Source organism: Mytilus trossulus, chromosome 2 (assembly GCF_036588685.1).
Source record: "Mytilus trossulus isolate FHL-02 chromosome 2, PNRI_Mtr1.1.1.hap1, whole genome shotgun sequence".
Classification (NCBI taxonomy): Eukaryota; Metazoa; Mollusca; class Bivalvia; order Mytilida; family Mytilidae; genus Mytilus; species Mytilus trossulus.
The window spans coordinates 36,771,240-36,786,182 of NC_086374.1; the positions used below are offsets into that span (position 1 = coordinate 36,771,240).

At 32.8% G+C, this 14,943-nt stretch overlaps 1 protein-coding gene across 1 annotated transcript in view; it reads left to right on the forward strand.

Moving 5' to 3' along the window:
* The first annotated feature begins 4,706 nt into the window (after positions 1 to 4,706).
* LOC134707117 (uncharacterized) overlaps positions 4,707 to 14,943 on the forward strand; it is a 102,959-nt gene continuing 92,722 nt past the window's right edge. The window contains exons 1-3 of the mRNA XM_063566651.1: positions 4,707 to 5,021; positions 7,820 to 8,354; positions 14,505 to 14,660. Of these exons, the coding sequence (XP_063422721.1) occupies positions 4,739 to 5,021; positions 7,820 to 8,354; positions 14,505 to 14,660 (974 nt within the window). The 5' untranslated portion in view covers positions 4,707 to 4,738. The remainder of the gene's footprint in view (positions 5,022 to 7,819; positions 8,355 to 14,504; positions 14,661 to 14,943) is intronic.

The window sequence follows — 14,943 nt, forward strand, 5'->3', positions numbered from 1 at the left end:
CTGATCACACCCTGAGGTAATGAGAGAAATATTTACATCATTCTGATCACATCCTGGGGTAATGGATGAAATATGTACGTCATTCTGATCACATCCTGGGATAACGAGTGAAATATGTACGTCATTCTGATCACATCCTGAGGTAAAAAGTGAAATATTTTCATCATTCTGGTCACATTCTAAAGTAATGAGTGAAATATTTTCATCATTCTGATCACATTCTGAAGTAATAAGTGAAACATTTACATCATTCTGATCACATCCTAAAGTTTTGAGTTAAATATGTACATCATTCTGATCACATCCGGGGTAATGAGTGAAATATCGACATCATTCTGATCACATCCCGAAGTAACGAGTAAAACATTTACATAATTCTGATCACATCCTAAAGTTTTGAGTTAAATATGTACATCATTCTGATCACATCGTAGTGTAATTAGTGAAATAATTACATCCCTTCTGAACACATTCTGACGTACTGAGTGAAATATTTACATCCCTTCTGAACACATTCTGACGTAATGAGTGAAATATTTATATCCCTTCTGAACACATCCTGACGTAATGAGTAAAATATTTAATTAATTCTGATCAAATCCTGAGGTTACAAGTGAAATATGTACATCATTCTGATCAAATCCTTGTTCAATGAATGAAATATGAACGTCATTCTGATCACATCCTGAGGTAATGAGTGAAATATTTACATAATTCTGATCAAATCTGAGGTAACGAGTAAAATGTGTACATCATTCTGATCAAATCCTGGTTCAATGAATGAAATATGTACGTCATTCTGATCAAAACCTGAGGTAATCAGTGAAATATTTACAGCATTCGAATCAAAATCTGCGATAATGAGTGAAATATGTACGTCATTCTGATCACATGCTGAGGTAATGAGTGAAATATGTACATCATTCTGATCAAATCCTGGGGTAATGTATGCAATATGTACGTCATTCTGATCACATCCTGAGGTAATGAGTGAAATATTTACATCATTCTGATCACATCCTGAGGTAATGAGTGAAATATTTACACCATTCTGATCACATCCTTAGATAATGAATGAAATATTTACATCATTCTGATCACATCCTGGGATAATGAATGACATGTGTACATCATTCTGATCACGTCCTGGGATATTGAATGAAATATGTACATCATTCTGATCACATCCTGAGATAACGAATGAAATATGTACTTCATTCTGATCACATCCTGGGCCGGGATAATGAATGAAATATGTACATCATTCTGATCACATCCTGAGATAATGAATGAAATATGTACTTCATTCTGATCACATCCTGGGCCGGGATAATGAATGAAATATGTACATAATTCTGATCACGTCCTGTGATAATGAATGAAATATGTACGTCATTCTGATCACATCCTGGAATAATGGATGAAATATGTACATCATTCTGATCACATTCTGGGGTAATGGATGAAATATGTACGTCATTCTGATCACATCCTGGGATAACGAGTGAAATATGTACGTCATTCTGATTATATCCTGAGGTAATAAGTGAAACATTTTCATCATTCTGGTCACATAATAAAGTAATGAGTGAAATATTTTCATCATTCTGATCACATTCTGAAGTAATAAATGAATTATTTACATCATTCTGATCACATCCTAAAGTTTTGAGTTAAATATGTACATCATTCTGATCACATCCGGGGTAATAAGTGAAATATCGACATCATTCTGATCACATCCCGAAGTAACGAGTAAAACATTTACATAATTCTTATCACATCCTAAAGTTTTGAGTTAAATATGTACATCATTCTGATCACATCCTAGGGTAATTAGTGAAATAATTACATCCCTTCTGAACTCATTCTGACGTACTAAGTGAAATATTTACATCCCTTCTGAAAACATTCTGACGTAATGAGTGAAATATTTATATCCCTTCTGAACACATCCTGACGTAATGAGTGAAATATTTAATTAATTCTGATCAAATCCTGAGGTTAAAAGTGAAATATGTACATCATTCTGATCAAATCCATTTCAATGAATGAAATATGTACGTCATTCTGAACACATCCTGAGGTAATGAGTGAAATATTTACATAATTCTGATCAAATCTGAGGTAACGAGTAAAATATGTACGTCATTCTGATCAAAACCTGAGGTAATCAGTGAAATATTTACAGCATTCGAATCAAAACTTGCGATAATGAGTGAAATATGTACGTCATTCTGATCACATGCTGAGGTAATGAGTGAAATATTTACATCATTCTGATCAAATCCTGAGGTAACGAGTGAAATATGTACGTCATTGTGATCACATCCTGAGATAATGAATGAAATATTTACATCATTCTGATCATATCCTGGGATAATGAATGACATGTGTACATCATTCTGATCACATCCTGGGATAATGAATGAAATATGTACATCATTCTGATCACATCCTGAGATAATGAATGAAATATGTACGTCATTCTGATCACATCCTAGGATAATGAATGAAATATGTACATCATTCTGATCACATCCTGGGATAATGAATGACATGTGTACATCATTCTGATCACATCCTGGAATAATGAATGAAATATGTACATCATTCTGATCACATCCTGAGATAATGAATGAAATATGTACGTCATTCTGATCACATCCTGGGATAATGAATGAAATATTTACGTCATTCTGATCACATCCTGGGATAATGAATGAAATATGTTCGTCATTCTGATCACATCCTGGAATAATGGATGAAATATGTACATCATTCTGATCACATCCCTGGATAATGAATGAAATATGTACGTCATTCTGATCACATCATGGGATAATGAATGAAATATGTTCGTCATTCTGATCACATCCTGGAATAATGGATGAAATATGTACATCATTCTGATCACATCCTGGGGTAACGGATGAAATATGTATGTCATTCTGATCACATCCTGGGATAACGAGTGAAATATGTACGTCATTCTAATCACATCCTGAGGTAATGAATGAAATATGTACATCATTTGTATCGCATATTTAAGTAACGAAAGAAACATTTACCTTATGTGACTAGTTTTATCAAACTTGATATAAAATCTGTTCTTTTTTTGCTGTATTTTAATTCGAACATTCTATATTTAGAAAAATAGTGAGAATATCCAAATGTTGCTCCACAAACAAAGACTCGACACACTATAATAGCTACTTGGTACAAATCATATAAGAAATGAAGCACCACATCTTTTGTCAAGATCTATGACCATAAGAAAAATCACTTATTCGTTTATTTTTCTCATTTTCACATAATGTAGCTTCTTATTCATGTTTCTTATGATTTTCAAATTGGTAAGTGTCTGATGCTTGTTTGAATTTTTTTTTATAGTCTTCATCTATTAGTTGAGATAGAAAATTAGAGCTTTCGATACTACGATTGTTCTGCATACTTCCGTTTTGGGTTTTTTTATGCTCCATATACGTTTTATGATATTATTTATGCTTAAAGTTTGTCTGATTTTAAAGTGTGTATGGCTTTGTTTGGACTTGTTTCTTTGCATTTTGGCCTCTAATGTGTGTCCCTAATAATTTATTAACTGTACATTTGCATTCAGATATCGCAGATCAAATTTATTCGGTCATAGTGTATTAATATACGTTTTTTGATTGAGTTAAGCCTGCCAATTGATATTTTATCGTGTGTTTTTTATGTTGTGATGTTATGCTATTGTTTCAGAAAAAGGGAGAAGGTTTGGATCCATTAAAACGTTTGATCCCACTGCAAATGTTTGCACCTGTCCAAAGTCAGGAATCTGATGTACAGTAGTTTATGTTATTAATACGTGTTTCTCGTTTTTTTACATATAGATTAGACCGTTAGTTTTCCCGTTTGAATGATTTTACACTAGTAATTTTGGGGCCCTTTATAGCTTGTTTTTTCGGTGTTAGCCAAGGCTCCGTGTTGAAGGCCGTACATTGGCCTATAATGATTAACTTTTTTTTTAAATTGTTCTTTGGACGGAGAGTTGTCTTATTGACACTCACACCACATCTTCCCATATCTATGTGTATTTGTTCCCGCTTATTCCGTAGTTGGCTATTTCACCCTATGATAAATTTTGGTCTAATGTATTTGCAGGTAACCATTGCTACATGTGCTTCCAAAAAGATTTTATTCAAAGAGAAAGGTCCTCTTAATATCATTTTATTTCGTTGTTGTTGTTGATGTTGGGGTTGCCGATTTTTTGCTGTTGTTTTTGTTGATGTTGCTATTGCTGCTGTTTCAATCATGGTTACTCTTCCACTTTTTTGTCAATTCTTGTAATATACATGTACATATATATATAATATATTGTACTGCCATGTTTGTGTTAATCCCCTTTTCTCCTGTCTATTTGAATGTCATGCCTGGTAATAAATCCATGGTATCTTGAGCTTATCTTTATATTCACACTTCTAAAAGTGAAAGCTTTATCTACCAGAAATAAATTGAAAATGTGTATTTTAGGAATCAAACAAATTTCATCTGTAAAAGGCTTATAGTAATTTGGTGAGCCATCAATTGTCCACTTTAGAGATAACGGTTTAATCTTAGTTACCATTTCATTTAACTATCTACCTATGTAAAAAGAAATGTAATTTCTTTAAAGCAAATTTAAACTTCAAGATAGTGTTGACTCTATTAAGGTCTGCGGACAGGTATGAGCTCCACGGAGAACATAGTGTTTTCCGACATGGGGAAGTATGCTATGTCGGAAATAGCCGGTGCGTCCAATGAATCTGTATACAAAGAAAGAAATAGCTGTCGGGTAAAAACCTCGACAGGATTCGTTTTGGTATTACTTGCTTTAGTTTTAGCAGTAGGGGTTGGATTAATTGTTCATTTTGCAGAAAACAGGAAGATTGAATGTAATTTTCCCGGTCAGTCAGGGGTTTCAAATGCTGATCCACTGAAAAACGAAAAAACGCAAAATGAAGTGTGTAGAAAAATGGTTAAAGACAATAAAGACAAAATATGTAAGTATTTATTGACATCTTTACTTGATGTTTTTTTGTTCGTGGTGAATGAAAATCGTTCAAAAAAAAATCTTCTTCAGACGTTCCGTTATTTTTGATATTCAATATTTAAGTGATTCATTATTGAATTTGTAGTTAGTTTTATGTTTGCTTTTTAAAATTTGAAATTTGAAGAGTTTAAATGCTTTTTTTTACAACAAAAAAAGTAACAGTTTTGAAATGACATACATGTATGGTGATCACATTCATATCGTTTATTTGAAAATAAAAGATACCAATGGCAGACACATGGTTTATCCGCGAATATGAAATTTAGCCAGGATGCTGACCTTAGCCTGTTGAATATCTTCAAAAATTAAGATAATTGTCTTATGCCTGGATATCTAGATGAGAACTCTTTGTATTTATAATACCTGGATGCTGACCTATACATCAAGACTGACGAATCTATAGAAAATATAACTGAAATGATTCTCTTAATTAGAGCTATCTAGATCTGATTTTATGCCAGTGGGGCGCACATGAGTTCATTTTTTGGCGCAAACAAATATTGCCCAATATAACAAGATCAATATGATCTAGATTGCATGCACCATTGACTGGGCGATATTTGTTTGCGCCAAAAATTTACTCATTTGCGCCAATGCTACTTATCATGCACCACATCATTAAAAAAAATATAGGTATTAGCGCAAATAAAAGTATCATCTAGTTGCGCCAAATTCATGAATTTATTGATGGTTACTTACTATATCAACTAAATTATTAACCTCCCCCTCCTTATCCGGGCTAGGGACCTGCAGATTACCGACTGGTGGAGTTAATTAAGGTAATTTTAATTTAAAAGATATGCTTGTAAATATGGTGCAATTTGATCCATATGTTGGCGCAATTAATACCATCCAAAAAATAAAGATTGGCGCAATTAATACCTTTTCAAAACTGCAATTGGCGCAAATTGACTTTGCCCGTTATGTTTGGATGCTAACTTACTACCCAGATTCACAACTGTTAAAAAGCCACAGCTTCTGTTAAGTCTTTCTCTTGATAGAGAGTTTCTGTACGATACTAAATAGGTATACTAAAACAGTACTAAACAAGGATTTCTAAATGTAGGTTTAGTGTCTCAGATAATAGTCATAATATTTCATGACTTTATGGTTGTCCTTGATGTTGTCTCTTCGTCAGATGACACCCACTCTCCCTGATGGGTATAGTTTAACCTTTCTGAACAGTAAAGTGTCTAAGTAATTCCTAACATCTACAATCTGACAAGAGGCTAGATTTAATTTGAAGGTATAAGGCCGTATGTGTTAAAAGCACAAATTGTTCGATAGAAGGACAATTGTAAAGTTATTAAATTGTTTAATGTAAGCGCTGCTCTATGATATCGACAAAACAAGCTACCAAAAAATGTAATTCACAAATAGTAACCACTTTAAACAGTCTAATAAATAACTTCCGGAAAACCAAGTTGTCAAGCGATATAAAAATGTAAAAGATATTACGTTGTGAAATACTATCCAGGTGCATACTGCAAACAACACGACACCAGAAATTCGGTAGACAATTTGATAAGATAAAAGTTGAAGAGCCTAACAATTATCCTCACTATAGGCATATACAAACAAAGATGCAGGGACTCTGTGATTGTCTTTGCGAAAGTACCAGTTGAACCATAGGTATAGACCCCACTGTTATTTTTAATAATGCTCTGTGTTTTTCAGAGTTACTATTTCCCGTATTTCACAAGTCATTTAATCCTTTTCATCATTTATTAAATGCATAGCAATTACATAAAAATGGAAATGTCACTCAGGGTAATCTAATTCCACCAGAAATCCGAAGTCCGACTGGATATATTTATCTTTTTGTTACGGAGACGACATAATAATTCCCTTATGCAGCTCTTATGGTAAAAATAATCATTTTGGTTAGTGACGTCCTTCATTACAAAAGTTTATGAAATTATATAAAATGTGCAATGTTTGTTTCAAAATTTAAATTTAACAGCAACATGTTGTCCTGAATTACACTGTGATTTTATGGGAACATGTGACCAAACGTTTGAATATAAGAATGAGGAGATGAACTGTTATTGCCAAATGAGGCGACTTTTTATAAAACAAATTACCAAGATGTGGACAACTACGGGTGTAACAGCCCAGCACAATCACACCGTGTATTGTAAATCATCTGTAAATGACTTGTATTGACTCATCAGGCTGATTGGTACATAGCACAAAGACAATTAACATTACTTCAAAGTAAGGGCTGTATAGCCAGTCAAGGTCGTTAAAAACTTCCATTTGTTGTTACTTCAAAACGCATAAAGAACGATGTAAGAGAAGTTATCAGTTTAAAATGAACAAAACCAAGCTCAAAGCCCAGTTCCAACTTCTAAACCCCTTTTCTCCCAGGCTAAACTGTCAATCATCACACTTTACCTCCAATGGATTTATTTTACGTACAGTCGTTATAAGCATAAACTGAATTTGGTTAAGGTTTTGGTTATGTCCTTCTCGTCCATCATAAGAAAATGAAATACTCGAAATTCAGCACCCAAAACTTATTTTGAGACTGTCAGATTCGAACACCGGAGTTAAATGACAATAATTTGATAGTCTGTCATGCCACAACATGCGGTAGTTGGAAGTAGAAACTCGTTTTAACTTGTCGGACAATTTCTCTTAAATTAAATACAAAAAACCGGCAAAAGTTATTTTAACAGGTAATTTATTCAAAACAAATAACTTGTATAATCCAATTCTGCTACATAATATTGAATATTCTTTCAGGTAATGTGTGTCCACAGGTAAAAATTGTGTCAACAATTGCATCATTGACAACATCACCTACGCATCCAGCCACAACAGCAAAATCATCAACTCGGCCTAATGTGGTAGCATCTACGTTACGACCGGTTACAACTTTAGATAATATTAGATTACCTAAAACAGTGTACCCACTTCAATATGATCTTGAAATTACACCTCATCTTTATGACGCTGATGAAGAAATCAACTTTTATTTCCAAGGAAAGATTAGTATCAAAATCAAATGTACTGAGCCAACCAAAACTGTAATAGTACACGTAAATCAGCTAACCATAAATAACCAATCAATTACATTTACATCTGAGAGACAGTCGGATCCAGCAATCAAAATAGTGAGAATAGAAGATGATTTAAAACGTCAGTTCATGCTTTTTCACTTAAGTAATGACTTACTTAAAGATCATGAATATGTTTTATCCATGGAATTTAGGGGACCGTTACAAACTGATCTAAAAGGGTTTTATCTAAGCTCATACACAGAAGATGGAAACAAAAGGTATTTAAATTTTGATATTGATTTTTGCATGGACTAATGCATTGAAATAAATATTATCTGTAACTCCAATATTTTTAAAGTGAAAGAAATAGTTTAGCCTGAGCCAGAGACATATATAATACAATTATATGTCTCTGCCTGAGCCAATGATGATCACTGATTTTAAAAGTAAAATAGGTTCAGATTCTATTTTTGCATTGGTTAAAAAACATCAGTAATTTATTTCCGAAATAATTATTTATAATGTAGATCAAAAGTTTATGTTAAAGGCTAAAAAGTATCTCGGGAACACTAAAAAATCAATTTTTTTACCGGATAATGACCGTAATTGTTTTGTGAAATGTAATAAGGGGAGTTAATTTGGCGGGAGAATTGTGACAATTTATAAGACTGAAGACATCAACTATCTTTATAACTGTATAAAACTGCCGAGGAACACAAGACTAATGACATGTTATCATTTGAGTTATTGAGAGGTTGTCCAAGTAAATATCAAGCAACTCCTATGATATGAGTGGCACAACATGATTTTTTCCCACTGAATTTTTGGTTCCGATGCAATGCCAATGGCCAATGTTTAGATCATACAAAGGATATATATGTCAAAGATATTTTTGAATCAACAGTGGATGGCTCTGAAAATGATTATAAAGTGCACTAACAATGCAACAAAATTTTGTACAAAATGAAGAGTTATCTCCCCTTTTAAATGAATTTTCAGTGCCTTCTACATGTTCTATGTATTTTTTTCTATTTATTTGTTGTAGTTTAATAACTAAAAAAACACAATTTAACTTAGAATGAATTTGTAATATGAAATAGATGAAAAAATGTTGAAAAAAAATGTCATGTGCCATCCACTGCCTGTTTTTTTCCAAGGGCACCCTCTTAATTAATTTCCCCAATAGGCAAGTGAAACTTAAATGTGTTACATGCACATTTTTAACCCCTCCCATTTATTTTATTTTTGAAAATGAATCCAAGCTCCCTGGTCCTATCTAAGGCATCTTTAGACTCCAAATAATAATGATGTCTTGAAAGGCTATTATATTTTTTTTCTTTGACGCCTTGCATCAAAGGAAATATTTAAAATAGCCAGCCTAGACGTCATTTTTATTTGGACTAGTCACACCCCAGCCTGGTATTAAGGTATAACCAGATATCCTGGATATAACTATATATTAATATATACATAGTTGATCTCATTGGGGTCGAAGCATGATGCATGATTACCGATTTTTGGGATACGATTGCTGTCAAGCAATCTGTAGACTTTTACCGTTGACCCATGCGACATTCCCTCACGTCATTCATTTTATTCTAATCATTCAGCAACATCTCAGATTCTTATGATTGTCTTGCTTTAAAAGGTAAAACAAGCAAAAGGATTGAACATAAACAACTTTCCTGTAATGTTCTTCTCATAATCTTCATGTGTGATATTTTCCTTGACTTATAGGCGTGTTTTTAACAACACGGAAAATCAGAATTTAACAGTATTTATATTTAGTGTTTTTATAAATTTAGAAACACGTCAGAGGGAATTCCCAAATTTTGATAACTTGCGAGAGTTTTCTGAATTCGGATCGATAATTCTATTTGTGTCATAAGAACTGAAGTGGAGTATTTCTATATTTTACCTTTATGAAACTGATATTTGATACTGTACTCTTATAAAGAAATGGAGAACCATTCTGATTCATCATATATCATTCAATAAACGTTCTTGTTCCAAATCGCAAGTCGTGGTTTGTTTATGTATTAATGCCCATGCACGGTCTCGCTAATTAGCGACAAAAAGAATTATAGAGACAAAAAGCGTCAAGAAGCGACAAGAAGAATAAAATTAGCAACAAGAAACTATTTAGTGACAAGAAAACATTTTTTTTTTATTTAAATTACTTTTTCGAAATAAATATTAAAAGAATAGGCAAAAGAAAACAATTTCAACGACAGGAAAGTTAATATTGATAGCGAAAAAAATGAAACTTGTAAATCTAATTCAGTTGCTACATTTATTTACATGATCTTTTATTAGGTATCACAGGAAGTATTACGTTTACCCTGTCGTTTTATGGTATTACTTTTACTTGTGTTTTAGAACAATAATATATTTTGTCTTTTAATTTGTTTTTAAAACTATTTTTGTACAATATATTATAAACTTGCAAAATGCATTATTTGTGCATAATTGTCCAGAAAATACATACACAAATTCTGAAATACAAATTAAGAACTGAAATCAAACAAGAGGAAAACATAATTAAAATATGAATATTTTTCATCATTTTATTTAGTGTATTGTCTCATTTAACGATTTTTATCATGTTTATGCATATTGATTGAAGATTAAAGGAAACTGGTGACAATCTGAGTTTTGAACAGGTGTTCACTATTCAGTACAATAATTGTATATTCTGGCGTGTGTAATTGATGAACGTGTTAATTGGATGTTATTGTAGCAATAAAACAAGGGTCACGCGCCTCGTTAATCTCATTTGATGATGCTCTTAATTGTGTATTACCTTAGAGTGAAGCCACAGCTAATGTTGGTCCTATCAGGAAAAATTAATTGTACAGTTAGAAAGGAAATAATATTTCCTGTTTTTGTTTCATTAAATCCTTCAAAGGGAAGGTGACAAATCTTTGTTTTCATTTTCATTTTATAGGGTTTACATTTCCTTTGCTCTTACAAATGTTTAATTTCTTCATCTATCAATATGATAATAAAAAGTACACAATCCCTTCCTCGCAAATCTATCAATATAATACTAAAAAATTATTTTGATGTATTTGACAAAAAAAAATATATTCTTGTCGCTAAATAGCTTCTTGTTGCCTTTTTGTCACTTAATTTTTTCTTCTAGTCGCTTTTTGTCGCTAATTAGTGAGACCCCGCATGCGTGTAGTTTTCTTGATTTCAAGGGGTATCAGATTCAGTTATTCCCCACTTCATTGATTCATTTGAAACTCATGGGATTCTTTCTATGTCTGTCTGCTATGGAGGGTATTGTTGTTGCATAATTTTAAATCATATGCATAATTTAAATTGAAATAAATGCTTCATCGTAAAAATTACCTATAACACCCCTTCAGCAGAAATGGAGTCTTCCATATTATCGTTTCGAGTTGTCTCCCTTCTGGAAGTATTCGTCATGAAAAATTAACTTGTTAATGCCGATAAACGTCGTATTATATTAAGAACGATCTCAATTTAAACAGAGGAGTGTATACAGAAAGGAGTCATGCCCTCTGACCCAAAGGAACTTCAATATTTAAAGAGTAAGAAATGGGGTTCCTCCTAAACTGGTCCGCCGTTCTATGCATAGCTTCGCACCGGAGGTCAGTGTAGCGATAAGTGAACACAACAGGGATACGGAAGCAAGTTAACTCGTACCACGGCAACTCGTACCACCAAAAGTTAACTTGTACTACTGGGAAGTCGTACCTTTCAGAAAAATATATTAAAAAATATGATGTTTTATGGGTTTTTGTTTGTAAACTTAATAAAAATAAAGTTGAATTACTTGAATTTTACACAGGAGTTTAATGAAAACTTAGACAAAAATAAAGAATGTTTTACCTTAGTCGTATTTGGCACAACCTTTTGGAATTTTGGGTCCTCAATGCTCTTCAACTTTGTATTTGTTTGGTTTTACAACTATTTTGATCTGAGCGTCACTGATGAGTCTTATGTAGACGAAACACGCGTCTGGCGTATTGAATTATAATCCTGGTACCTTTGATAATTATTTTAGCATTAATGTTTTAACTGATCTTTCAAACTAGAACATAGGCGGATCCAGTGGGCCCGCCCCCTTTTTTGTGGGAAAAATTTGGTTGATTCAGTGATATTGTTTGCCTTAAATTAGTGGAGAATACAGGCTTTTTCCCCTGGAGAAAAATCCCAATTTGAAAAAAAAATGGCTTCAACTTATTCCCAAAGAGACAACTTTTTTCCCAAACAGGGGAGTTTCAGTAGTAATTGTGCATGAATACAAACTGACAAACACACATTTACACAATTTTCTTGCCTAAAATGACCATGTGTGCAAATTTGAGTGTCTAATTATGTATCATCACTGACAAAATGGGGTCTTATTTTCAAGCAGGGTTTGACTCTTGAAAATGGGCCTGTAAATTGGAGTTTCAGTCAAATTCATGGTTTATTTTAAATTTCCCAAATTTGATGAAAATGACGCATATTTTCCCAATTAAAAAGGGTAGAGGTAGTTTTGAAAAAAGCCAACAATATCACTGGTTGATTATAAAGGGAATCATTGAAGCATGACTGGAGCAGGCCCCCTCTTAGGTCAGTCAGCTGGCCCTCCCTTAGGAAAAGTTCTGGATCCGCCACTGTAGAACATAATCCAGAAGAAAGTTAAAACATTGCTTTATTAAACTGTACCTTAAATTGAATATATATATATATATATCCAATTTATGTTAATTAAAGCTGTAATCCATGATCACAAATTGAATGCTATGTTTACAATTGTTGAAAGCCATGTGTTTTTTTGGCGGGAAAATGCGGTCCCCTTAACAGGAATCAGTTACATTTCATTGTTATTTATAGACAGTAAAAATAATTTTGGCAATCATTTTGACTAGCTGCAAAGTTTTGATTATTCATGAAAAATTTTCTTCGGGTGAAACTGTTAATACTTTAATTATCTACATCTACCACAGTATTTTCTATCCAATATACAAGGAACATTAGCTACAAATTGGTCATAAATGACATTGTACTTCCAAATTATATTCATTTTTAGACTTAAGAGGTATTGAGTGAAAGTAACGTATATCATATATATTCATCATTTAACACCATTTAAATAAGTTGGTAAGAGTTAGCAGTGGTACGAGTTTGTATTGGTACAAGTTTTTTTTTAGTGGTACGAGTTTAGAATGATACATGATAACTATAATTGATAATACACAATAAGTACATGGCTCATACACTTGTAACTGGGATTGACTATTCTTAAAGTTGAGTGACTATTCAGATAGTTACATTTTGCATGTACAGTTGAATTAGTTTGGAAAATAATACTATCCAGCTGTACCACAGTTACCGGCCAAAAATGCTTGAGACTCACACATGTTCATGCTTTTTTGCAGCAGTATCCTTTTCCTCTTTGATCTTTTCAATTTTGGCCAAATCTCATGCATTTGCTTAATGAAAATTTGGCAGAACTGCTATACATGTGTCTTTGAAAACTATGGCAATCGTATCCCTCAGAGCATTCTGCTCTTTGATTTGTTAGGGTGTCACATGAAAATCAAATTTTTGTTCTGTGAAAACAGGATATGAAGTCTTTCAGGACACCGTAAATTGCAAAAATATGAGAATTGCTTACCTACATAGTATAAGTGGGATACTGAAATCTGACAAAACAGTAAGCTGGATCCAGGATTAAAAACCCCCAATTAAAAAATATCATTTCAGCTATTGGTCTTAAAAAGTAAAAATATTGTTTTTGTTATCATGGATTTCCCCCCATGGAAGCTCCCAAATGGAAATTTTGAAAGAGCAATTTGTCCACAATTTTAAACAAATCAGTTAGTAATACAATGGCTATATATTGGCTTTAAAAAGTAAAAAGAAGCTTAGAAAACAACATTAAGATACATCTGAAGGCCCCCTTGATGACTTTTGATGACTGTTAGAGCCATCTTGCACAGAAAACCTCCATGGAAATTTTAAAAAGTTTGCAGGTATGTTAATGTTAATGTTATGTTTTCAACATAATCATTGCCATTATGTTTTCCTGTCTGCGGGTCCTTTGTCCATTTTTTTGTTCGTTTGTCTGTCCATCTGTCCCACTTCAGGTAAAAGTTTTTGGTCGAGATAGTTTTTGATGAAGTTGAAGTCCAATCAAATTGAAACCTGTCACATGTTCCCTATGATATGATCTTTCTAGTTCAAATGCTAAATTAGATTTTAACAGCCCACTGAACATAGACAATGATAGTGTGAGTGGGGCAATCAGTATACAATGGACACATTCTTGTTTTATTGTACAATGGACACATTCTTGTTTTATAATATTTTTTGAAACAGCTTCCCATTTTCGTCTTAAATAATAAAAAGTATATGTTGGGAGGACCCCTTTTGACACAACTAATTTTGTTTTTGTTTTTACACAGATATCTTGCAACAACTCAGTTCCAGCCAACAGATGCTAGAAAGGCTTTCCCTTGTTTTGATGAACCAGAATTTAAAGCTGTCTTCAATATTACAGTTGTGAGAAAAGTTGGATGGCTCAGTTTATCAAATGCAGAAATAGTAACAACAACATCAAGGTTTCTGTATTGTATTAAAATAGAACGGCCTTAAAGACAACAACAAATGAGTTGTGTCAGATAGAAATCAGCCTTATGCACTAATACATGCATATGTTTAAGTCTAAGATTGGTATCGGAACATTAAAATACAAGATAAAAAATGAATTTTGGTCTGTTTGATAAGGATTTTATATCAACTCAATGTCTAAACAGTACAGACTTTGCATGCAGATTTTTTTTAGCCCGAAATAAGAAAATGGTAGTGCTAGTGGGCATCTGTATATTATGGACACATTCTTGT